Here is a 27,869-nt window from a genome sequence, read left to right as displayed (position 1 = left end):
GCGAGACCACCCCTTTAAAGAGTCTTCATTCAGAGTGCAGCCTACGATTTCTTTTATTTTATGACTCTTGTTTTTGCGTTGCCGCATTCCATCTTTATTTTTTTTAAAGTTTTTAGTGTTTAAAAACATTTTAAAAAACTGTATAAACCCGTTATTGCCAGAATCGTGCTGACCCAGAAAATGTTATCAGTTTCTTCTGCAAACTGAGTGCCATAAATATGGAAAAAAAAATGGCGGAATCTCTTTTTTTCCCCATTTCCCCCTATTAAATATGTATACAAGTAATCCAATACATTATATCCACCCCAAAATTATACCATTACAAAATACAACTTGTCCTGCAAAAAAGAAGCCTTCAAATGTCTATGATGATGGAAACATTAATAATTATGGCTCAAGGAATGAGACGATGAAAATAACTTAAAAATGAGTTGGCCAATCAGTTGGTACTAAGGCATTAAGGTAACAATGACTATTAGGCAGTCCATAGGTGCTATAAATCAAATAAGCCGCTAGAGTTAATAAGGAACTGGAAAGGAGTGTAGGGTGGTGGGACATAAGCACATGATGGGAAGAGTTATTAATCCTGTATGTAGTGCTCAGGGTCAAATAAAATGTTAAAAAAAGCTGTAAGTTGTCTTAGCTGTCTCATCTGGTTACACATTTAGATGCCTATCTGAAATATACTTCAGTTGACCACTATGATTCATCACGTTTCGACCTCTGCTTTGATCTTCTCTCTTTTAATCGCACCATGCCCTTTTCGGAATAAATGGTGGAGATGATTTTTGGGTTGCAGATTTGGGCCCAGTTAATGATGTGATTAGCAATACATTTGAGAGAAGAAGAGTTATAATGAGAATATATGAATGGACTAAAAGCCAAAAATCACAGACCTCTGCTATGCAGTAAATATTTTAATTTAGAGGAAATATGCCAATTGGTGAGAATAGAATTTAAATTGGGAAGTCCACTTAAAAGCAAAGACCCCAATCCATATCCCAACACAGAAACCCACACCAATCTCATATTTTCTAACATATCTACAGCATATAAAGTCAAAAAATAAAATATGCTACAGGCATATTAGCTATTTCAATGACCTACCACTTATCAAAATAAATCTTGCAAAAGTTGAGAAATAGCATGATTTACCACTCTCCTTATCTAATTAAGGTCATTTTCTTTCCTAAACTATTATACCCCTTCCAAGTGATATTGCTCCTACTCAAACATACAGGTGTGGCATGACAGCTACACAGCATGGTAGCTCTACTCCATATTCCTAGAACTAGTGTATAACACTTTCTAGCAGCCCTGTATAACACTGTTTGGTCACCAATGGGTGTATCTAAGCATTTTATGAGCTGTTTTTAAGGCAAAGTTAATGAAGAAAAAAAAGAACAAACAAAATTGAATGAAAAAAAGAAGAAAAAATGAATGAAGAATACAGAAAAAGAAAAAGGAGAAGAAGGAAATAGAGGAAGGAAACAGATTTTTTCCTTTTTTTCCTTCTTTTTACTTCTGTTTTTGTTACTACTTCTTTTCCCTTCTTTGTTTTTCTTTCTGTTTGTTTTGGCACGTTCAGCCGAGTGGAACCACCTGATGTCTGCATATACGCCAAAACTAACTATTAGCAAAGTTCTCCCCGAAACAGGGTTATACTGTATCATTCACTAAACACTAATCTGTACCATAAAATGAACCCAAGATTCATAATTCAATGTATTTACAGTTAATCGGTTCTGCCACCATCTGAAACCAGCCTTACCCAACTTTTATGTGAATAGTTTCCATATATAAACTGTAAAACCTTGCTCATGCCTGAGTAATAACTTGTGACTTGCTTACCTAACATATTGCTTTTTTTATTTTAGCTGTGAGCCAAGAAAAAAGTTTTCAATTGTAGACGAAAGAGTACCAAGTACTGACAAAACAGGTAGCGGTTTATACCAGGTAAGGCAGCTCAAGATCTAGTTAGTCCTGCACATCTTATATTTGCCTGCCTAGTATTCCAATATAAAAACATACGGACAGTATTTCATTCACATGAATTTTTTTATACCATGTCAGACCATGTCCAATGAAATCTATATGTGAATATTTCAGAACAAACACTGTAAGATTGCATATATGTCAGGTTATATTTTCTGGCTATAGTATGATGTTACTAGTTGATCTAGCGAGTGATGGAAAGGAATTCTGTGTAAAAACAGAAATTGAAGAATTTCATCAAAAATCCCATATTTTGTGGAATTTTTTATGACATTTCCTGTTTATAAAAGCAATTTTTTCATAAGAAATCATGTTAACAATGTCATGACATTCAGCCACAGTTGAGGGTTGCCTACTAGAGATGAGCGAGCGTACTGGTTTAGGCAAATTACTCGAGCGAGTCTGGGCATTTTCGAGTACATGCCTGCTCATCTGAAAAGATTCGGGGACCGGCGGGGGTGAGCGGTGAGTTGCGAGAATGAGCATGGGGGAGCGGGGAGGGGGGGGGGGGGAGAGGGAGATCCTCCACCCGTCCCCCTCGCTCTCCCTCGCCGCCCCCTGCCGACTCCCGAATCTTTTCGGGCAAGCAGGCATGTACTCGTAAATGCCCGTACTCGCTCGAGTAATTTCCATTAATGAGTACGCTTGCTCATCTCTATTGCCTACCCATCCATTTCATTTCAATTGTTTTACGGACTATGGAAAGTGTTTCACGCAGTAAGATTTCTATATGATGTTGCCACTGTTCATCTTCCAAAAGACCCAATAAACAAACTTCTGGAGCTGTCAGAACAGGGAGTCCAAGTATTTGACTATGCAAGTCTGTCACTTCAGACCAAAATGTCTAAGTTTCAATACAATTCAACATTAAATGAAAAAAATCAACTTTTGGTGTCAAACACCTATGGCATTAGGATGTAGGTCATCTCCCCATACAATATAGTCTAGTAGGGGAAAGGTAACATGGTATAAAGTGTAAATGTTTGTTATTTGCTGCTGGAGATACCGACAAATGAGATTCCATAGCATCAGCCCATTCTTCATTTGTAAGAGAGCTTATAAAGGCTCTCTATTTATCTTCTACCTTCAGCTGCAAAGTTGAGAATTTATATCTAATTAAATAAGTGTACAAATGGGAGATGAGTCCTTCAGGTCCATGAGTACGCAAAATCCTATTTAAAGGGTAAGAGGAAATGGATGGATGCTTTCTGATATTGGATGCATGTAGCATGACATATTTGAAGAAACTTGTGAAAACCCAATATGGGTATATCATTAGAGATGAGCGAGCACTAAAATGCTCGGGTGCTCGTTACTCAAGTCGAACTTCCCGCGATGCTCGAGGGTTCGTTTCGAGTAACAAACCCCATTGAAGTCAATGGGCGACTCGAGCATTTTTGTATGGGACCTATGCTCCGCTAAGGTTTTCATTTGTGAAAATCTGAGAAATTCAAGAAAGTGATGGGAACGACACAGAAACGGATAGGGCAGGCGAAGGGCTACATGTTGGGCTGCATCTCAAGTTCACAGGTCCCACTATTAAGCCACAATAGCGGCAAGAGTGGGCCCCCCCCCCAACAATTTTTACTTCTGAAAAACCCTCATTAGCAAGGCATACCTTAGCTAAGCACCACACTACCTCCAACAAAGCACAATTACTGCCTGCATGACACTCCACTGCCACTTCTCCTGGGTAACATGCTGCCCAACCGCCCATTTCAGTAATAGTAGCAGTCAAAACAGGCCCCGGTAACAATTCCGAAGCAGCAGTATAGGGGGAGCACAGTATTAGTTCCATTTCAGTAGTAGTAGCAGTCTAGACAGGCCCCAGTAACATATCACTAGCAGCAGTATAGGGGGAGCACAGTATTAGTTCCATTTCAGTAGTAGTAGCAGTCTAGCCAGAAAAAATTATGCGCAAGGCTGGGTATTAATGAGCGACTACTACCCCCAGCAGACATGCAGTAAACTGTAGACGGTCGCAGGCTTAGCTGGGTAATAATGAGCGACTACTACCCCCAGCACACACGCAGTAAACTGAAGACGGTCACAGGCAGCCCAAATATAGTATTTTTTTCCAATTTTGGGGAAAAAGCCCACTGCCTATATATCCTGTATATGGATTTCCCTGTTGGAGGATGACTGTGGTTATTGAAAGCACAGTGCAGCCAGAAAAAATTATGCGCAAGGCTGCAGTAACACCTAGCTGGGTAATAGTGAGCGACTACTACCCCCAGCAGACACGCAGTAAACTGAACACGGTCACAGGCAGCCCAAAGATTTTTTTTCCAATTTTTTTGAAAAAGCCCACTGCCTACATAGCCAGTATATCTCTTTCCCTGTACCACTGTCCCTGCCTCACCAGTACTGCCCTATACTCGGTAAAATGACTGCAGACTGAGGACGCTATGGTCTGCACGCCCGATATACAAAAAAAAAAAAAGTGCAAAACTGCTAAAAGCAGCCTCAACAGTATTGCACACGGTCAGATGTGGCCCTAAGAAGGCCCGTTGGGGTACTTGAAGACGAAGATAACAGCCTAACACTCTCCCTATAGCAGCTACAGCAGGACGGCACTTTCCCTAATGTCTCTCAGCATGCATCTGTGGCGAGCCGCGGCCGGCCCCAGTTTATATACTTGGGTGTCACCTGATCTCCCCAGCCACTCACTGCAGGGGGGTGGGATAGGGCTGGAACTTCACAGGAGGAAGTTGTAATGCCTTCCATGTGTTTCTATTGGCCAGAAAACGGCACAAACTTTTCTAGGAAGAAAATGGAAGTGACTCGAACACCGCATGGTGCTCGTCTCGAGTAACGAGCATCTTGAGTACCCTAATACTCGAACGAGCATCAAGCTTGGACGAGTACGCTCACTCATCTCTATATATCATATATGTGTTGTATCTGTTTGATAATGGCATTACACCATGTTCGTCCTAGTATTCAGAGTCAGGAAATAAAAAAAAAATTCGTAAGTCCTATATTATTCCAATAGGGAGTTTCAGATAGAAGCTCTTGATATCCTGTCACTCCTTTGGCTAATTCCCATATTCGAATGGCAAGTCTACATATGGGTAAAAGATGAATAGAATATAATCTTTGATTTTCCAAAACTGTCCATGGAAGAGGAATGGCATATTAACCCTTTGCAATCCAATTTTGGATTCAGGGTTTCCTAGGGTTTTTTTCTTTTTCTGCCATTATACAATGGTGCCACCTGCTGGCTAGAGCAAGTACTGCAGTATTGGGCATGTTGGAGAGGCTCCTGACAACAGAGCGGCCAGTAATCTACACTAAAAATATCCTGCTGGATGTCTTCCGACATCAAAGCTTTACAGCCTTCAATCAGAATGTCTTCAGATGTCAGACAGTAGATTGGAAAGGGTTAAGTGTTGCTCAGCATTATGCAGAGGTTCATTTGATACTCAATAGCTTAAATATTGCAATTGTCTATATAATATAAATTTAAAATCTGGTAAGGCCATTCTAGTTAAGTCTTTAGGATGTCATAAAGTTTCAATTGGAATCCCATATCTAGAGTTCCACCATAAATAAGATGATAATAAGGAATTTACTGTATTATAGAATTGCTGTGATATTATAGCATCAGTATGTTCCATGCTGTCTAGAAGTTTTATCTTTTTAATGAGATTTATTCTGCCAGCTACAGATAAATATTTTAAATTTATTTTGAAGGATAGAAAGTAGAGGGGTAACATTAAGGTTAGATGAATATTGGCAATCTCAAGGAATATATACTCCCAGGTATTTAAATTGAGGGACAATTTTTTTTTTTTGCTTCAAAAACATTTCTTCAATTTATTATAAACAGAGTATAACTTGCTTGGTAATGCTCGTCCGAGCTTGATGTTCGTTCGAGTATTAGCATAATCAATGGTGCTCGTTACTCGAGCGAGTACCACGCTGTGTTCGACTCCTCCCCGTTTTGACCCCTCTCTGCATTACCACTTCCTGCTGTGACGTGCCAGCGTGCGCATGTCCACAGCAGTATGTGGCTGGTTGGCTGGCTGGCTGGCTGAGAGAGAGAGAGAGAGAGAGAGAGAGAGAGAGAGAGAGAGAGAGAGAGAGGGATAGAGGGAGAGAGAGAGGGAGGGAGAGAGGGAGAGAGAGAGGGAGGGAGGCAGAGAGAGAGGGAGGGAGAGAGGGAGGGAGAGAGAGAGAGAGAGGGAGAGAGAGAGGGAGGGAGGGAGAGAGAGAGGGAGGGAGGGAAGGAGGGAGGGAGGGAAGGTGGGAGGGAGAGAGGGAGAGAAAGAGGGAGGGAGGGAGAGAGGGAGAGAGAGGGATGGAGGAAGGGAGAGAGAGAGGGAGGGAGAAAGAGGGAGAGGAGGAGAAAGGAGAGTGGGAGAGGAGGAGAGGGGGAGAGGGAGAGGAGGAAAGGGGGAGAGGAGGAAAGGGAGAGAGGGAAAGGGGGAGAGGGGGAGAGAGAGAGACTTCAATGGGGTTCGTTACTCGAATTGAGCTCTCGAATATTACGAAAAGCTCGACTCGAATAACGAGCACCCGAACATTTTGTTGCTCGCTCATCTCTAGTCACTGTCATACAAATTAAAACATGGTGTCTTTTACAACATAGAAAGTTGTAGAACAATTAACCAATAAACATAAAGTATATGGAAAATATAAGTATACACTAGGTCTAAAAGAAATTACTATAGTCAAAGCTCCAGAAATATTGTCATATAGAAAGAGGTGGCTTTGGACATTTACTATAGAGAAAAAAGGAGTTGCACTCATCCCAAAATGCAATTTTTGCTGGACATCCAGGCGTTCCATACAGAGTGAAATTTAACAAGGGTAAAGGTATTGCAGGCAAGCATTTTTTCATAAACATACATCTGGTTGGTCAACAATCCCTCCTATATTGGAAATGTCTAAGCCTTTTCAGTGTCTCAATATGACAAGATTTGTTAATGCTAAGATTTTACATCAGAATATTCAAAATGGAATAATGCGTGAGCCAATACTCAGCAATGCTAAAGATGGGGGTGTTGAGACTCAGTGACCAACCAAGTAGGATGATAAATTAAATACTGAGTCCCAGTATTGCTGAAGGAGAGGGCAGTTCCATAATATATGTAGCAGAGTTTGCCTATTTCCACAACACTTAAAGCAATTAGCCACAAAATCGGGGTACATTTGGCCCAAGAAATGTAATTTTCATTGTACTTTCCACATGTGAGCTACATTAGAGTGATTTATGTGTCAAGTGAAAAGCTTGCCTCCACTCTTTGTCACTAAATTCTTCAGCTCCTTCCCCCATTCATTCAGTCGGTAAATTTTTTTTTTGAAAATTTGCATTATCATGTCGTAAATTATATATAGGTTTTAGTCCTTTGATTCGTTTTAAAATATCTTAAATATGTTGGGTTTGCTCTGAAACATTGAGGGTTTATGGGTACCTAAGAAATGTTGTATTTGTAATAGTCTCCTACAATGAATTGATAACAGGGTGATAACTGCTCACCTGGCACAAGAGAGTCTCCATGCAATAACTGAGCAAATGTGGAGATACCTGAATATCTCCAGGTGGGTTTCACTGGGTATGGGATAGCATGGAGAAGCACATCCAGGGGTATATGATCTCTGTGGAGGACTCCTTGAGGTTTTACATGATCACGGAACTGTTTCCAGGCCTTTACTGACATGTTTGTCAGCGGAAACAGGCAAGAAGGCAGAGGAATATTCCACAAAGGAGTTACAAGTAAGGATTTAGTTGAGACTGAAGAGGATTCTCCATATGGACCCAGTGTTTCTGTATTTCAGATCTCGAAAATGGAGCTAGTTGCGAGACATGTGTAGACATAATAATTAGAGATGAGCGAGCACCAAAATGCTCGGGTGCTCGTTACTCGGGACGAAATTATCGAGATGCTCGAGGGTTCGTTTCGAGTAACGAACCCCATTGAAGTCAATGGGCGACCCGAGCATTTTTGTATATCGCCGATGCTCGCTAAGGTTTTCATTTGTGAAAATCTGGGCAATTCAAGAAAGTGATGGGAACGACACAGCAACGGATAGGGCAGGCGAGGGGCTACATGTTGGGCTGCATCTCAAGTTCCCAGGTCCCACTATTAAGCCACAATAGCGGCAAGAGTGGGCCCCCCCTCCCAACAACTTTTACTTCTGAAAAGCCCTCATTACCAATGCATACCTTAACTAAGCACCACACTACCTCCAACAAAGCACAATCACTGCCTGCATGACACTCCGCTGCCACTTCTCCTGGGTTACATGCTAACCCCCTACCCCCCCCCCCCGGCACGACGCAGTGTCCACAGCGCACACCAAAGTGTCCCTGCGCAGCCTTCAGCTGCACTCATGCCACGCCACCCTCATGTCTATTTATAAGTGCGTCTGCCATGAGGAGGAACCGCAGGCACACACTGCAGAGGGTTGGCATGGCTAGGCAGCGACCCTCTTTAAAAGGGGCGGGGCGATAGCCCACAATGCTGTACAGAAGCAATGAGAAATATAATCCCGTGCCACCGCCATCAGGAGCTGCACACGTGGGCATAGCAATGGGGAACCTATGTGCCACACACTATTCATTCTGTCAAGGTGTCTGCATGCCCCTGTCAGACCGGGTTTTTTATAAATAGTCACAGGCAGGTACAACTCCGCAATGGGAATTCCGTGTGCACCCACAGCATGGGTGGCTCCCTGGAACCCACCGGCTGTACATAAATGTATCCCATTGCAGTGCCCTGGACAGCAGAGCTAACGTCAGATTAAATGCAGGTGGACTTCGGCCCACACTGCATGCCCCAATCTGACCGGGCTTTTTAATTCATAGACACAGGCAGGTACAACTCCCTATTGTGACAGCATGGGTGGGTGCCAGGAATCCACCGGCGGCACATAAATGTATCCCATAGCATTGCCCATCACAGCTGAGGTAATGTCATGTTAAATGCAGGTGGGCTTCGGCCCACACTGCATGCCCCAGTCAGACTGGGTTTCTTTAGAAGTGGACACATGTAGTTACAACTCCGTGTGGACCGACAGCATGGGTGGCTCCCTGGAACCCACAGGCGGTACATAAATATATCCCATTGCAGTGCCCAGCACAGCTGATGTAACGTCAGCTGTAATGCAGGTGGGCAAAAAATTAATTGGATTACACTGTAGGCGAGGGCCCCAAAAAATTGGTGAATTGGTTAATGTGGCTTAATTGGTAACTAGGCCTGGAGGCAGCCCAGTTAAAATAAAAATTGGTTCAGGTGCAAGTTTCAACGCTTTAATGAGCATTGAAACGTATAAAAATTGTTTACAAAAATTATATGACTGCGCCTTGTGGGCCTAAGAAAAATTGCCCGTTCGGCGTGATTACGTGAGGTTTCAGGAGGAGGAGCAGGAGGAGGAGGAATATTATACACAGATTGATGAAGCTAAAAGGTCCACGTTTTTGATGGTGATAGAGAACAATGCTTCCAGCCTACGTATTGCTTAGGTATCGCTGCTGTCCGCTGGTGAAGAAGAGAAGTCTGGGGAAATCCAGGCTTTGTTCATCTTGATGAGTGTAAGCCTGTCGGCACTGTCGGTTGACAGACGGGTACGCTTATCTGTGATGATTCCCTCTGCCGCACTAAACACCCTCTCTGACAAGACGCTAGCCGCAGGACAAGCAAGCACCTCCAGGGCATACAGCGTGAGTTCAGGCCACGTGTCCAGCTTCGACACCCAGTAGTTGTAGGGGGCAGAGGCGTCACCGAGGATGGTCGTGCGATCGGCTACGTACTCCCTCGCCATCCTTTTACAGTGCTCCCGCCAACTCAGCCTTGACTGGGGAGCGGTGACACAGTCTTGCTGGGGAGCCATAAAGCTGGCAAAGGCCTTGGAGAATGTTCCCCTGCCTGCGCTGTCCATGCTGCCTGATCTCTGCGCCTCCCCTGCTACCTGGCCCTCGGAACTGCGCCTTCGGCCACTAGCGCTGTCGGATGGGAAGTTTACCATCAGTTTGTTCACCAGCACCCTGTGGTATAGCATCATTCTCGAACCCCTTTCCTCTTCGGGAATGAGAGTGGAAAGGTTCTCCTTATACCGTGGGTCGAGCAGTGTGTACACCCAGTAATCCGTAGTGGCCAGAATGCGTGTAACGCGAGGGTCACGAGAAAGGCATCCTAACATGAAGTCAGCCATGTGTGCCAGGGTACCTGTACGCAACACATGGCTGTCCTCACTAGGAAGATCACTTTCAGGATCCTCATCCTCCTCCTTCTCCGGCCATACACGCTGAAAGGATGACAGGCAAGCAGCATGTGTACCCTCAGCAGTGGGCCAAGCTGTCTCTTCCCCCTCCTCCTCATGCTCTTCCCCCTCCTCCTCCTCCTCAACGCGCTGAGATATAGACAGGAGGGAGCTCTGACTATCCAGCGACATACCGTCTTCCCACGCCTCCGTTTCCGAGTGCAAAGCGTCTGCCTTTATGCTTTGCAGGGAACTTCTCAAGAGGCATAGCAGAGGAATGGTGATGCTAATGATTGCAGCATCCCCGCTCACCATCTGGGTAGACTCCTCAAAGTTTCCAAGGACCTGGCAGATGTCTGCCAACCAGGCCCACTCTTCTGTAAAGAATTGAGGAGGCTGACTCCCACTACGCCGCCTATGTTGGAGTTGGTATTCCACTATAGCTCTACGCTGCTCATAGAGCCTGGCCAACATGTGGAGTGTAGATTTCCATCCAAGTGGGCACGTCGCACAGCAGTCGGTGCACTGGCAGATTAAACCGATGTTGCAGGGTCCGCAGGGTGGCAGCGTCCGTCTTGGAGTTGCGGAAATGTGCGCTGACCCGGCGCACCTTTCCGAGCAGGTATGACAAGTGTGGGTAGCTTTTCAGAAAGCGCTGAACCACCAAATTAAAGACATGGGCCAGGCATGGCACGTGCGTGAGGCTGCCGAGCTGCAGAGCCGCCACCAGGTTACGGCCGTTGTCACAAACGACCATGCCCGGTTGGAGGCTCAGCGGCGCAAGCCAGCGGTCGGTCTGCTCTGTCAGACCCTGCAGCAGTTCGTGGGCCGTGTGCCTCTTCTCTCCTAAGCTGAGTAGTTTCAGCACGGCCTGCTGACGCTTGCCCACCGCTGTGCTGCCACGCCGCGCAACACCGACTGCTGGCGACGTGCTGCTGCTGCTGACACATCTTGATTGCGAGACAGAGGTTGCGTTGGAGGAGGAGGAGGAGGAGGGTGGTTTAGTGGAGGAAGCATACACCACCGCAGATACCAGCACCGAGCTGGGGCGGCAACTCTGGGGGTGGGTAGGACGTGAGCGGTCCCAGGCTCTGACTCTGTCCCAGCCTCCACTAAATTCACCCAATGTGCCGTCAGGGAGATATAGTGGCCCTGCCCGCCTGTGCTTGTCCACGTGTCCGTTGTTAAGTGGACCTTGGCAGTAACCGCGTTGGTGAGGGCGCGTACAATGTTGCGGGAGACGTGGTCGTGCAGGGCTGGGACGGCACATCGGGAAAAGTAGTGGCAACTGGGAACCGAGTAGCGCGGGGCCGCCGCCGCCATCATGCTTTTGAAAGCCTCCGTTTACACAAGCCTATACGGCAGCATCTCCAGGCTGATCAATTTGGCAATGTGCACGTTTACCGCTTGAGCGTGTGGGTGCGTGGCGGCGTACTTGCGCTCAAACAGTGGTGCTAGCGACGTCTGGACGCTGCGCTGAGAGACATTGCTGGATGGGGCCGAGGACAGCGGAGGTGAGGGTGTGGGTGCAGGCCAGGAGACGGTAGGGCCTGTGTCCTCAGAGGGGGGTTGGATCTCAGTGGCAGGTTGGGGCACAGGGGGAGAGGCAGTGGTGCAAACCGGAGGGGGTGAACGGCCTTCGTCCCACCTTGTGGGGTGCTTGGCCATCATATGCCTGCGCATGCTGGTGGTGGTGGCTCCCCAGCTGATCTTGGCGCGACAAAGGTTGCACACCACTGTTCGTCGGTCGTCAGGCGTCTCTGTGAAAAACTGCCACACCGTAGAGCACCTTAACCTCTGCAGGGTGGCATGGCACGAGGGGGCGCTTTGGGAAACAGTTGGTGGATTATTCGGTCTGGCCCTGCCTCTACCCCTGGCCACCGCACTGGCTCGGCCTGTGCCCACACCCTGACTTGGGCCTCCGCGTCCTCGCCCGCGTCCACGTCCTAAAGGCCTACCCCTACCCCTCAGCATGGTGTATTACCAGTAGTGCAGAAACAGAACGCTGTAATTAAATGTGCCGCTTATTAGCCTGTGGTTGGAGGCTCACTTCGCTTACCGAACGCACAGCAGAGCCAGGAAAGAATTTTGCGCAAGCCTGCTGTAACACTTAGCTGGTTGCGTATAAATTAGGAGGACAACTACACCCAGCACAGACCCAGTACACTGAGGACAGTCACAGGCAGCCCAAATAGATTTTTTTTCCCAAATGTTTTTGGAAAGGCCCGCTGCCTATATTCAATAAATATATGTCTTCTGTCCCTGCCTCACCGCTACTGGCCCTGGAGTATGTAAAATAACTGCAGACTGTTGCACTGTGTACAGGAATACAGCGGTGATGTAACAGCCAACACAGAGCCAGGAAATAATTTTGCGCAAGCCTGCTGTAACACTTAGCTGGCTGCGTATGAATTAGGAGGACAACTACACCCAGCACAGACCCAGTACACTGAGGACAGTCACAGGCAGCCCAAATAGATTTTTTTCCCCAAATGTTTTTGGAAAGGCCCACTGCCTATCTATATATATAAAATTGAATGTATGTCTGCGTGCGTGCGTGTCTGTCTGTTTGTCCTTTATGCGCTACTACACCATTCATCCGATCGCCATGAAACTTTGGGAAGTTGAGTACACTCCTGGGAAGATTATAGGCATAGTACAAATATTCTATGATAAATGGCGCGTGCGCGAGCGTCGTCGACGGTTACGACCCCCCCACGTAGATCGTTCGATTTCCATCATTGCCACTAATTCTCTCACTTCCCGATGTCGTAGAAACATGAAATTTGGCACGAGCATTGATTATGTCATAAATAGGAAAAGGTAATGGGTCCCAAATCGATTATTCAATTCTATGCGCAAAAGAATTAGCGCCCAAATTTTACGTACAGAATCTAATTTTCTCGCTTCCCAATGTCATAGAAACTTGAAATTTGGCACGAGCATTGATTATGTTATAAATAGAAAAAGTTAATGGGTCCCAACTCGATTATTCAACTCTAAGCGCAAAAGAATTAGCGTCCAAATTTTACGTACGGAATGTAATTTTCTCACTTTCCGATGTCATAGAAATGTGAAATTTGGCACGAGCATTGATTATGTCATAAATAGGAAAAGTTAATGGGTCCCAACTCAATTATTCAATTCTATGCACCAAAGAATTAGCGTCCAAATTTTGCGCACGGAATGTAATTTTCTCACATAGAAACTTGAAATTTGGCACAAGCATTGATTATGTCATAAATAGGAAAAGTTAATGGGTTCCAACTCGATAATTCAATTCTATGCGCAAAAGAATTAGCGCCCAAATTTTACGTACGGAATCTAATTTTCTCGCCTCCCAATGTCATAGAAACTTGAATTTTGGCACGAGTATTGATTATGTCATAAATAGGAAAAGTTAATGGGTCCCAACTCGATTATTCAATTCTATGCGCAAAAGAATTAGCGTCCAAATTTTACGTACGGAATGTAATTGTCTCACTTTCCGGTGTCATAGAAACGTGAAATTTGGCACGAGCATTGATTATGTCATAAAAAGGAAAAGCTAATGGGTCCCAACTCGCTTATTTAATTCTATGCGCAAAAGAGTTAGCGTCCAAATTTTGTGTACGGAATCTAATTTTCTCACATAGAAACTTGAAATTTGGCAGGGCATTGAATATGTCATGAATGGGAAAAGCTAATGGGTCCCAACTCGATTATTCAATTCTATGCGCCAAAGAATTAGCGTCCAAATTTTACGTACGGAATGTAATTTCCTCACATAGAAACTTGAAATTTGGCATGGGCATTGAATATGTCATAAATAAGAAAAGCTAATGGGTCCCAACTCGATTATTCAATTCTATGCGCAAAAGAATTAGCGTCCAAATTGTACGTACGGAATCTAATTTTCTCGCTTCCCGGTGTCATAGAAACTCGAAATTTGGCACGAGCATTGATTATGTCATAAATAGGAAAAGCTAATCGGTCCCAACTCGATTATTCAATTCTATGCGCAAAAGAATTAGCGTCCAAATTTTACGTACGGAATCGAATTCTCTCGCTTCCCAATGTAATAGAAACTCGAAATTTGGCACGCGCATTGATTATGTCATAAATAGGAAAAGTTAATGGGTCCCAACTCGATTATTCAATTCTAGGCGCAAAAGAATTGGCGTCCAAATTTTACATACGGAATCTAATTTTCTCGCTTCCCAATGTCATAGAAACTTGAAATTTGGCACGAGCATTGATTATGTCATAAATAGGAAAAGTTAATTGGTCCCAACTCGATTATTCAATTTTAAGCGCAAAACAATTGGCGTCCAAATTTTACGTACGAAATCAAATTTTCTCGCTTCCCGATGTAATAGAAACTTGAAATTTGGCACGAGCATTGATTATGTCATAAATAGGAAAAGTTAATGGGAAGTTGTTGAGTACACTCCTGGGAAGATTACTGGCATAGTACATCTATCCTACGATAGGTGGCGCGCGTGCGAGCGTCGTCGACAGTTATGCCCCCCAGACAAAGATCGTTTGATTTCCATCTCAAGCACAAAAGCAAAAGGCATTACGAGCAACGGGATGCGTGTTCAACTACAAAATGATGCATCCGCCGAACGTATCACAAGACAATTCCTGGATATTGAGAATGCTGAGGTAAAATAAAAGCTGCGCTGTGATTGGTTGCTATATATTATACCTCTGAGGTAAAATGAATGCTGCGCTGTGATTCATTGCTATTTTTATATTGCTAAGGCAGAATAAAAGTTGCGCTGTGATTGGTTGTTATTTCTCTTACTGCTGACGTAACATGAAAGCTGCACTGTGTTTGGTTGTTATATTTTATACTGCTGAGGTAACATATAAGCTGCACTGTGATTGGTTGTTATATTTTATACTGCTATTTATGACATAATCAATGCTTGTGCCAAATTTCAAGTTTCTATGTGAGAAAATTACATTCCGTACGCAAAATTTGGACGCTAATTCTTTGGCGCATAGAATTGAATAATTGAGTTGGGACCCATTAACTTTTCCTATTTATGACATAATCAATGCTCGTGCCAAATTTCACGTTTCTATGACACCGGAAAGTGAGAAAATTACATTCTGTATGTAAAATTTGGACGCTAATTCTTTTGCGAATAGAATTGAATAATCGAGTTGGGACCCATTAGCTTTTCCTATTTATGACATAATCAATGCTCGTGCCAAATTTCAAGTTTCTATGACATTGGGAAGCGAGAAAATTAGATTTTCCGTACGTAAAATTTGGGCGCTAATTCTTTTGTGCATAGAATTGAATAATCGATTTGGGACCCATTACCTTTTCCTATTTATGACATAATCAATGCTCGTGCCAAATTTCCCGTTTCTACGACATCGGGAAGTGAGAGAATTAGTGGCAATGATGGAAATCGAACGATCTACGTGGGGGGGTCATAACCGTCGACGACGCTCGCGCACGCGCCATTTATCATAGAATATTTGTACTATGCCTATAATCTTCCCAGGAGTGTACTCAACAACTTCCCAAAGTTTCATGGCGATCGGATGAATGGTGTAGTAGCGCATAAAGGACAAACAGACAGACAGACACACACGCACGCAGACATACATTCAATTTTATATATATAGATTCAATGCCCGTGCCAAATTTCACGTTTCTATGTGAGAAAATTACATTCCGTACGCAAAATTTGGACGCTAATTCTTTTGTGCATAGAATTGAATAATCGAGTTGGGACCCATTAACTTTTCCTATTTATGACATAATCAATGCTCGTACCAAATTTCAAGTTTCTATGACACCGGAAAGTGAGACAATTACATTCCGTGCATAAAATTTGGACGCTAATTCTTTTGTGCATAGAATTGAATAATCGAGTTGGGACCAAATAGCTTTTCCTATTTATGACATAATCAATGCTCGTGCCAAAATTCAAGTTTCTATGACATTGGGAAGCGAGAAAATTAGATTCCGGACGTAAAATTTGGATGCTAATTCTTTTGCGCATAGAATTGAATAATCGAGTTGGGACCCATTAGCTTTTCCTATTTATGACGTAATCAATGCTAGTGCCAAAATTCAAGTTTCTATGACATTGGGAAGCCAGAAAATTAGATTCTGTACGTAAAATTTGGACGCTAATTCTTTGGCGCATAGAATTGAATAATCGAGTTGGGACCCACTACCTTTTCCTATTTATGACATAATCAATGCTCGTGCCAAATTTCACGTTTCTATGACACCAGAAAGTGAGAAAATGACATTCCGTACGTAAAATTTGGACGCTAATTCTTTTGCGCATAGAATTGAATAATCGAGTTGGGACCCATTAACTTTTACAATTTATGACATAATCAATGCCCGTGCCAAATTTCAAGTTTCTATGTGAGAAAATGACATTCCGTACGTAAAATTTGGACGCTAATTCTTTGGCGCATAGAATTGAATAATCGAGTTGGGACCCATTAACTTTTCCTATTTATGACATAATCAATGCTCGTGCCAAATTTAACGTTTCTATGACACCGGAAAGTGAGAAAATTACATTCCGTACGTAAAATTTGGACGCTAATTCTTTTGCGCAGAAAATTGAATAATTGAGTTGGGACCCATTAACTTTTCCTATTTATGACATAATCAATGCTCGTGCCAAATTTCACGTTTCTATGACACCGGAAAGTGAGAAAATTACATTCCGTACGTAAAATGTGGACGCTAATTCTTTTGCGCTAGAATTGAATAATGGAGTTGGGACCCATTAGCTTTTCCTATTTATGACATAATCAATGCTCGTGCCAAATTTCACGTTTCTATGACACCGGAAAGTGAGAAAATTACATTCCGTACGTAAAATTTGGACGCTAATTCTTTTGCGCATAGAATTGAATAATCGAGTTGGGACCTATTAGCTTTTCCTATTTATAACATAATCAATGCTCGTGCCAAATTTCAAGTTTCTATGACATTGGGAAGCGAGAAAATTAGATTCCGTACGTAAAATTAGGACCCTAATTCTTTGGCGCTTACAATTGAATTATCGAGTTGGGATCCATTAGCTTTTCCTATTTATGACATAATCAATGCTCATGCCAAATTTCATGTTTCTACAACATCGGGAAGTGAGAGAATTAGTGGCAATGATGGAAATAGAACGATCTACGTGGGAGGGTCGTAACTGTCGACGACGCACGCACGCGCGCCATTTATCGTAGCATAAATGTACTATGCCTATAATCTTCCCAGGAGTGTACTCAACAACTTCCCAAAGTTTCATGGCGCGTTGCTGCGAAGACAGACAGACATACATTCGTTTTTATATATCTAGATAACAACCAATCACAGCGCAGCTTTTTTAGGTTACCTCAGTGGTATAATATATAACAACCAATCACAGCGCAGCTTTCATGTTACCTCAGCTTTATAATATATAACACCCAATCACAGCGCAGCTTTTATGTTACCTCAGCAGTATAAAATATAACAACCAATCACAGTGCAGCTTATATGTTACCTCAGCAGTATAAAATATAACAACCAATCACAGTGCAGCTTTCATGTTACGTCAGCAGTAAGAGAAATAACAACCAATCACAGCGCAACTTTTATTCTGCCTCAGCAATATAAAAAATAGCAACGAATCACAGCGCAGCATTCATTTTACCTCAGAGGTATAATATATAGCAACCAATCACAGCGCAGCTTTTATTTTACCTCAGTATTTTCAATATCCAGGAATTGTCTTGTGATACGTTCGGCGGATGCATCATTTTGTAGTTGAACACGCATCCCGTTACTTGTAATGCCTTTTGCTTTTGTGCTTGAGATGGAAATCAAACCATCTTTGTCTGGGGGGGGTATAACTGTCGACGACGCTCGCACGCACCCCACCTATCGTAGGATAGATGTACTATGCCAGTAATCTTCCCAGGAGTGTACTCAACAACTTCCCATTAACTTTTCCTATTTATGACATAATCAATGCTCGTGCCAAATTTCAAGTTTCTATGACATTGGGAAGCGAGAAAATTAGATTTTCCGTACGTAAAATTTGTGCGCTAATTCTTTTGCGCTTAGGATTGAATAATCGAGTTGGGACCTATTAACTTTTCCTATTTATGACATAATCAATGCCCGTGCCAAATTTCAAGTTTCTATGAAATTGGGAAGCGAGAAAATTAGATTCTGTACGTAAAATTTGGGCGCTAATTCTTTTGCGCATAGAATTGAATAATCGATTTGGGACCCATTAGCGTTTCCTATTTATGACATAATCAATGCTCGTGCCAAATTTCACGTTTCTATATTTATATATAGATATATCTATATATCTATCTATATATATATATATATATATATATCTATATATATATATATATATCTATATATATATATATAGATATATATATATATATATAAAATTGAACGCCCGCCCGCCCGTCCGCCCGCCAGTCTGCCCGCCCGTCCGGTGCTACTACACCATTCATCCGATCGCCATGAAACTTTGGGAAGTTGTTGAGTACACTCCTGGGAAGATTATAGGCATAGTAAAAATATTCTATGATAAATGGCGCGTGCGCGAGCGTCGACGGTTACGAGCCCCCCCCACGTAGATTGTTCAATTTCCATCACTGCCACTAATTCTCTCACTTCCCGATGTCGTAGAAACGTGAAATTTGGCACGAGCATTGATTATGTCATAAATAGGAAAAGGTAATGGGTCCCAAATCGATTATTCAATTCTATGCGCAAAAGAATTAGCGTCCAAATTTTACGTACGGAATGTAATTTTCTCACTTTCCGGTGTCATAGAAACATGAAATTTGGCACGAGCATTGATTATGTCATAAATAGGAAAAGCTAATGGGTCCCAACTCGATTATTCAATTCTATATGCAAAAGAGTTAGCGTCCAAATTTTGCGTGCGGAATGTAATTTTCTCACATAGAAACTCGAAATTTGGCACGAGCATTGAATATGTCATAAATAGAAAAAGCTTATGGGTCTCAACTCGATTATTCAATTCTATGCGCAAAAGAATTGGCGTCCAAATTTTACGTACGGAATCAAATTCTCTAGCTTCCCAATGTCATAGAAATTTGAAATTTGGCACGAGCCTTGATTATGTCATAAATAGGAAAAGTTAATGGGTCCCAACTCGATTATTCAATTTTAAGCGCAAAACAATTGGCGTCCAAATTTTACGTACGGAATCAAATTTTCTCGCTTCCCGATGTAATAGAAACTTGAAATTTGGCACGAGCATTGATTATGTCATAAATAGGAAAAGTTAATGGGAAGTTGTTGAGTACACTCCTGGGAAGATTACTGGCATAGTAGATCTATCCTACGATAGGTGGCGCGCGTGCGAGCGTCGTCGACAGTTATGCCCCCCCAGACAAAGATCGTTTGATTTCCATCTCAAGCACAAAAGCAAAAGGCATTACGAGCAACGGGATGCGTGTTCAACTACAAAATGATGCATCCGCCGAACGTATCACAAGACAATTCCTGGATATTGAGAATGCTGAGGTAAAATAAAAGCTGCGCTGTGATTGGTTGCTATATATTATACCTCTGAGGTAAAATGAATGCTGCGCTGTGATTCGTTGCTATTTTTTATATTGCTGAGGCAGAATAAAAGTTGCGCTGTGATTGGTTGTTATTTCTCTTACTGCTGACGTAACATGAAAGCTGCACTGTGATTGGTTGTTATATTTTATACTGCTGAGGTAACATATAAGCTGCACTGTGATTGGTTGTTATATTTTATACTGCTGAGGTAACATAAAAGCTGCGCTGTGATTGGGTGTTATATATTATAAAGCTGAGGTAACATGAAAGCTGCGCTGTGATTGGTTGTTATATATTATACCACTGAGGTAACCTAAAAAAGCTGCGCTGTGATTGGTTGTTATCTAGATATATAAAAACGAATGTATGTCTGTCTGTCTTCGCAGCAACGCGCGACGGGTAAGCTAGTAGATATATATTTAATATGTATACACACACACATATTATATATATATATATATATATATATATATATATATATATATATATATATGTGTATATATATATCCATGTAATGCATAAATCCTTTCAATGAATTTACTCTATACACATATGAAATTTATATCCTTTAGGTAGGTCTTAACTGACCAAGTGTACAGTGTATATAATAACTGAATAACGAAGTAGTTTATTCAAGACTAACCAGCTAACAAAGGCCTAAAACGATACTGGCGCTGCAATGGTGCACTTTTACATTTCCCCAAACTGCTTGTATTATAAATGTTGATATAAGAATACCCCTGAATCTATGTTTGAAATTCTCCCACGGTGTAAGTAAATGCAACTGAGTGGTCCGGTGGGCTGGCCGGCTTTCTTAATTTTTTTCATCTCAGTCCACCTCTCTCGCCCCCTATGACGGGGATGACGTAGCTGGCATCATCCACAAACTGCTGGTAAATCTCATGCCGGTGATTTGCCATGAGCCACCACTTGCAGGAAACCAGGAAAGCAGGAGTCGGGGGTCCCTGCAACGTAACCCACAACCCCTGTCCCTGCCTACTTGCCTCCACTCCTGGCTAGCCCCAGGCGGGCAACTAGGTGACGGTCCCTACACTGGCTAGGGGAATGCTGGGGAAAGCCACAATCCCTGGAAACAGAAAACAAATGGACAAACAGACAACCAGAGCGATGCACAAAGGGAAAACCGCAAACCAGTCCAGGAGCAAGCCAGGGTCAAGCACAAAAAGTCAGTCCAGAGAAACGCAGTACAGAAGGAGGAGACGAAGTCAGGTCAGGGGAAAAGCCAAGGTCAATACACTGGTAAACAGGAATACAAGGTACGGCTGGTGAGTGCAAGGAAGCCTATACAAACACTGTCAGTGTCAGGAAGCAACTGAGGGGTTTAAATGCTGTCAGAGCTCCCGCCCCAGCGGCTGATTGGGGCAGAGAACCTGACAGCAGCAGGATGATCAGAAAGTGCTGGGAGAACCTCCCTCAGCACTAGCAGACCAGACTAGGTCAGTGGAGATGCAGCAGGCTGCCATGGAAACACGAACACGGCGCCGGGCAGCAGCCGCCATGCTCCTAGCACCTCTGTGCCGTGTAGGAGCCAGGCGGCCAGAAGTGATGACCAGCGTAGGAGTCCCCCTGCGACGCGCACTTGCAGCAGGGGCGACAGCGTCCGCCGTGCGGGCACGGCGACCCCGATAGCCGCCCATCCTGACACCCACACATGTGCAGATCCAAGTAGCTACTAGTAGTAGTATTGTTTCACTTTAAAAGTACTGCAGCCTATACTTTGCAGTACACTAAACTATATCTAGACATAAGCCTGTCAGCTGTGGCATACCGCATGCCTTACCCACAGGGGTTTTTGGATTCTGTACGGTGTACTTTTCTTTTTGTTCCCATTGTACACCGCCAACTGTATGTAAAATGTGTTAGGAATTGAATGAGTGTCGTGTTTTTCCTATGCCTTTGCCCTCTCTCACATGGCAGTATTCTGGTCAGTATTGTGCTTCAGTATTTCTAAGCCTAAAGCAAGAATGGAACCTACAGGGAGAAAGTATAATGGAGAGATTTGCATCTCTTTTGTGTATTGGACCCACTCCTGCGGTTGGCTTACAAATACTGATGAGAAATAGTGACCAGAATACTGCTGTGTGAAACTAGCCTTTCTTGTGAGATGCAAAGGAAAAAAGCAAAACAGCCCAAAAAAATTACTGAATGCAGAAAAAGCTGAATTTTAATTGATCTAAGGCAAGCAACGGGTAGATAGAAAATGAGCTGGTGGCAGAAAAATCGGACTGAAATGCTTCCCTTTAAAGCCACAAAATTGAGAATTCAGGTCAGCCGGCTGCCGCTGCAGACAGCTCTGTAGTGCTTGTGGGTTGTCCATTGAAAGAACATGAACTTTGTTGAAACTACACTACACTGCAGGGTAGCAAAGGATTTCATTATCCCATTGTCCTGGCCTTATTAATAACGTTCCATAATATAAGATCTCACAAGACTCCGAATGGAGCTTCAGTTTTAACAGTAAGATATACAGATAATGTCATAAATTCTCTGATCTTGTCTATATTACAGCATAAATGATGTCTGTGAGATTAACTGGATGCGAGCTACATTCTACAAATGGCCAGCTTCCATGTATGAGTATTAGGGTCGGATTTATGCCCGATGGTCCCTCTTGGAAATATTCCATAGTCCAACATGTCATTGTCCATTGATCTGGACACAACATTTTACAGCATTGTCACTTTGTCCTTTCGTTTAATACCTCAGTGTAACATTATCTTCGAAAGACTGGATAGTTATTACTTTATTGCGTTCCAACCAAATCCACAGCGGCTTGGACCGATGATTTTCACTCAATTTAAACTTAAGAATGCCGCATTGTGATTTTCACAAGCTGACACTGCCTGAAGTCATTCGTTTCATCAATCTTGTTTCTCATGTGGCTTTAGATGAATGACATGAGAGCCTTCATGTTGACCCCTGATGAGAAACTGGAACGTCATCTAAACCGCAGGTTCCAGCATGTAGACAGTTGGATGCCGCCCCAAGAGACCCACGCAACATCACAACCCTTTTCTTCCAGAAGATACCAGCAGGTAAAATGTTCTTTCTCTCTGCCATGTAGGGTCTCATGAGACAGGAGAAAGGAGAGTGGTGGTTGGTCAAATGAAGTACTTTGTATTTTAGGAACTCGGTTGCAGTCAGTAAGGTTAAAAAGAACAAGCACAAGTTTATGTACTTAGAATTATGAGTTGTATACATTAATACAACATGTAAAGCTTTACTTTCAGGGGTGTACAGATCATGGTCACAGGGGGTGGGATCTTGACTGGGCCGGAGGGGAATGGGGCTCCCATGGATTCCTCAGTGGTACTTTCAACTGGAACCATGTTTTTAGGACGTGGATTTAGTTGAATATTAAGATGGTGAAGAGAACCATGGTCTCCCTGACACTGGTGTGGGATTTGCAGATGACACTGCATTGCACTGCTTGTGTGAGGCTGCAGGCTGCAGAAGAAGGACCTACTTGTCATGGAAAAAGGGTAGGTAGGTGAGTTTCATTTTTTTGCAATTATATTTGGACAAAAAGGAATCACTAAGACTATATGGGGGAACAAAGGGGGCACAAAGGGAGCAATAATACTATATGGGTGCACAAATGGGTCTTTTACTATATGGGTCATAAATGGGGCACTATTACTACATGGGGCACAAAGGAGGCAGTATTGCTGAATGGGGCACAATAAGCACATTATTTATATATGGGGCACAATAAGCACACTATTTATATATGAGGGCACAATAAGCACACTATTTATATATAGGGGCACAATGAGCACACTATTTATATATGGGGTACAATGAGCACACTATTTATATATGGGGCACAATGAGCACACTATTTATATATGGGGGCACAATGAGCACACTATTTATATGTGGGGGCACAATGAGCACACTATTTATTTATGGGGGCACAATGAGCACACTATTTATATATGGGGGCACAATGAGCACACTATTTATTTATGGGGGCACAATGAGCACACTATTTATATATGAGGGCACAATGAGCACACTATTTATTTATGGGGGCACAATGAGCACACTATTTATTTATGGGGGCACAATGAGCACACTATTTATATATGGGGGCACAATGAGCACACTATTTATATATGGGGGCACAATGAGCACATTATTTATATATGGGGGCACAAAAAAGTGTGCTGTTACTTTGTGAGGCACATTCGGCAGGGTATTATTATTGTGTGGAGTACCAAGGCAGGCATTATTACTTTTGGGGACACTATGAATATAGTGCTATGTAAAGGTGTAGAGGTGTTGGAAAAATGAGGAGCCAAATACATCTTTCAGTCGCTGCAGAGGAGACCCATGGCTGAAAGAAGCTGTCATGGTGGTCTGGAGAAAAAAAAATGTGCATGACTCCAATCTGAGATGATTTCACATGTGAGTCACTACATTTACCTGTACTATTGTTACTTATAGGGTCTACATACTATACATACTGTATATATTTATATATACCAATGTGTATATAATATTTGTATTGCTTCATTGGGGAGACACATATATCTTTATAGGCTATAGCAATGCCACTGTAACCCATGCTTCCAAGCAACAAGAGATGAAGGAGAAGGAGGGGGGGCAGACTCCACAATTTGCATTATGGCCCATAAGACTTTAGTTACACCTGTTTGCTTTCAACATCATATGCTGTTAAATTTTCCAGTACACAAGGTGGATTGTCGGGTGAGTATAATTGTCCTCACTGTACTAAATGATAACATTTTCTCTTGTATTTAGTTATATCAAACTAGCCAGTATTGAGCAGCACATGTATGTTTATGGGTAGACTGGGGGTGGTAGCTGTTAGCCAAATGTGCATATGGCCAGCTGTAGCCTCCCCATGAAACTTTTCTCTTTTTAAGATCCACTTGGACCAAAAATGATAATTATCATTGCTATATACAAGTTCCATCCAATAATAACTGACACAGTAATAAAGATAGTGGGCCTGATGGCCACTGACAAGTAGCATTGTGGGTGAGCGGTTTTAGTGATAGTATCTTTAGGAAATGGTTATTGGGTATGATTTATGTGAAAAGTTATGTTGGATGGAGTTTTGGAATCGGTGTGGACTGTGTATGTACTTTGTGCTTGGATAACTCCCTCTGTTCTGATTTAGTACATATGCTTGGGACATTTTGCTTTGATTTCCCAGCTGTGCATTGTGCAGACATTTGACTATATGTGATTAATCACTCTCTCAGCGGTTTCCTGCCTTTGGGCCATTCTCCACCTTAGGAGGCTAAGCACTGAAATCTTCCTCACCAGGTTTATAATGATCAGGAAATATAGTATCAGGCTTTATTTATTTAAAAAAACCTAAACATTTTGCTGCTTGCTTTTATTATTTTTTTTAAATGGCACAGGTTTTATCAAGCATGGCACAAACCTCCCAAGAGGGACAGTTCCTACTTTTGACTCAAATTCCCCTGTGCCAATTTGCTCCTTAAATGTCTCTATTTTTGAACTGATAGGAATACCTTTTTAATGCAAAACTATCTTAATGCCCATTTAGACACCATAAGTCATCATTTGAGCAATAATCGTTGTGTCTAAGTTTGCCCATCTTTCACTGTTCGGCCGAATGACGGTTCTCAGTTCTGCTTGAAAACCGTTGTTCACCAGAACAGCTGATAAGCAGGACCGCATGCTGTGTTCTGCCCGGGGACTGCTGAGAACAGCTGATTGCATTGTTACAGCTGTTCTCAGTTTTCAGCCCCGCTGGCAGAACGTCTGATAAGTAGGACCGCATGCTGTGTCTGCTATCCATGGTGCTGAATTCTTCACAGGGAGCCCATGGTTGAACAATGGAGCTAATTACAGAGCTCAGAACTCCTGCTGAGTTCTGTAACAACTCCCAGAAGCTTATATGCATGCAAATGAAGCTGATAAAGTACTAATAGCAATTAGTGCCTATTAGTACTTTATGCAAAACGATCACTGATCTTTCAATCTTTTGAAAGATATGTGTGTGTTAATGGGTCTTTAAACATTTATTGAATATCCACAGGATATGTCATAAATGTAGCTATTGATATGGATCACACCTCGGCCAGAATGGAGGTCACCCAACCCCTTTCCAGATGGACTTACATGGCTACAGGTGACCAGGATTATGAAAACAGCCAACTGCCTGCTATGTGCTGTTTTTTAACTACTTTTGAAGTGAAAGTAACAGCCAGTCTGCTGTGTCTGTAATTTTGGCCAAGGGTGGTCGCAACATTACTACAGCTATTCCCATCTCAGCTATGATTGCTTAAGATTGAAAAAGCTTTTTAGTACATTTTCTTTATTTTTTCTGAAAATGTCTATCTGTTTTATAACTCTATACTATACCCCAGAATATGTATTATTTTATAATTTGACACAATTAAGACCTTTCTATATTCAAAGATTTTTGTTGTAGTGTGCAAAAAAAAACAATATGAAAGTATATAGACATGGATGAAAAAGAGGATTTTCACACAAAGAAATGTAAGTGTTATTCTTAGACCATCCAAAAAGTTATAAAGCATACATGTGTCATACTCAAAGAAAAAGATGATACAATGCCTCTACAGCGCCACCTATCAGAAGGTAATATCCCTGCAATATCCCTATTATATGTGTGTGGAATGTATCATTTTTCCTTAACCCCCTAACAACCGCCCATATGTCTTTTGATGGCAGCTGTTAAAAGGGTTTTATTCTGCAACACTGTCTTTTGATGGTGCTGCATTAGAAGCCCGGCAAGGGTCTCCCATACCAGGGGGAGCAGGTGCCCTGCTGATGACAGCCGGGCTCTTGCTCTAATGATGGGAACGGAAGGGACCTCGGATTCCAGTTGTTTAACCCTTTACATGCCACAACATGTAAAAGGCAGACACAGGGACTTGACTATAGCCTCTGGGTCTGCCAGCTACAGTGACCTATGAGGCTCAGTTTTTGCTGACCTCATTGGCTTTCTAATGCACTACTACACTAATGTATACTAGTGCATTAGAAGAAAGAAAAAAGATGGTGATAATCAAGTCTTCTTCTGGGACAAAAATAAAAAGTAAAAGTATTTTTAAAAATAATAAATAAATATAAATACGCAAAAATCCCAATATTTACCCCTTTTACTATGTAAAATTAAAAAAAAATTCACAATGGTATTACTGCATTCGTAGAGACCCAGAGTAAAAAGTTAGTACATTATTTAACTGCATGCCATGAAAAAAAATACAAAAAACATGGTGAAAGTAGCTGACTGCGAAAAAGCTAGAGGAAAACACACATACATAAAATATCTGCCGCAGAAGGAAAGACACACAGTGAAACCCCAACGATAGCAAAAACTTTCCAAAAATTTTACTCACAACTATATAACCTGAACCTAGGAGAAGGCCAAACTAACGAAACAAAAAACAGGAAACTAAGAGAGCTGCTTGCCTCCCTGGACCTTCCCCACTTAAACCAAGCGGAAGCAGACTCCCTAATCGCGCCAGTCACATTAGAGGAAGCTACTTCTGTAATAAATAGCTTTTCTCTTCACAAAAGCCCAGGCCCGGACGGACTTCCCCTAATTTATTACAAAAAATTCCAAGACATACTCCTACCACAATTAACCCTATCTTTCAACGCACTATTAATGGGAGCACTACTGCCGAAACAGTCGCAAGAAGCCTATATCACACTTATATACAAGGAAGGGAAAGATCCACTATCATGTGGAAGCTATAGGCCAATCTCTCTTTTAAATTTAGATATCAAACTATGGGCAAAAATCCTCTCCAAGCGAATAAACAGATTTATTCCCGCTTTGATAAATGAAGAACAGTCCGGTTTTGTCACAGGAAGGGAAGGCAAAGACAACTCGACTAGACTCCTTCACATAATCAGCTATGCCAAAAATCAAAAAATCCCCTTAGTCTTTCTAGGTATAGACGCCGAAAAGGCGTTCGATAGGGTAGATTGGAATTTTATGCGAGCAGCCTTAATAAAATTTAATTTCCCCCGCCTAATCGAAGCAATTTTTACTCTATATTCAAACCCCTATGCTAAAATTAAAGTAAATGATTCC

General features: G+C 42.5%; 1 protein-coding gene across 1 annotated transcript in view; it reads left to right on the top strand.

The window, feature by feature from the left end:
• Positions 1 to 27,869, top strand: part of LOC136577475 (uncharacterized) — a 229,887-nt gene that overhangs the window by 133,841 nt on the left and 68,177 nt on the right. The window contains exons 7-8 of the mRNA XM_066577376.1: positions 1,878 to 1,956; positions 22,684 to 22,830. Coding sequence (XP_066433473.1) covers positions 1,878 to 1,956; positions 22,684 to 22,830 — 226 coding nt within the window. The remainder of the gene's footprint in view (positions 1 to 1,877; positions 1,957 to 22,683; positions 22,831 to 27,869) is intronic.

The sequence above is a fragment of the Eleutherodactylus coqui genome, chromosome 8 (genome assembly GCF_035609145.1).
Source record: "Eleutherodactylus coqui strain aEleCoq1 chromosome 8, aEleCoq1.hap1, whole genome shotgun sequence".
Lineage (NCBI taxonomy): Eukaryota > Metazoa > Chordata > Amphibia > Anura > Eleutherodactylidae > Eleutherodactylus > Eleutherodactylus coqui.
The sequence above is the reverse complement of the archived record's forward strand: the minus strand, read 5'-3'. Positions and strand labels throughout refer to the sequence as shown.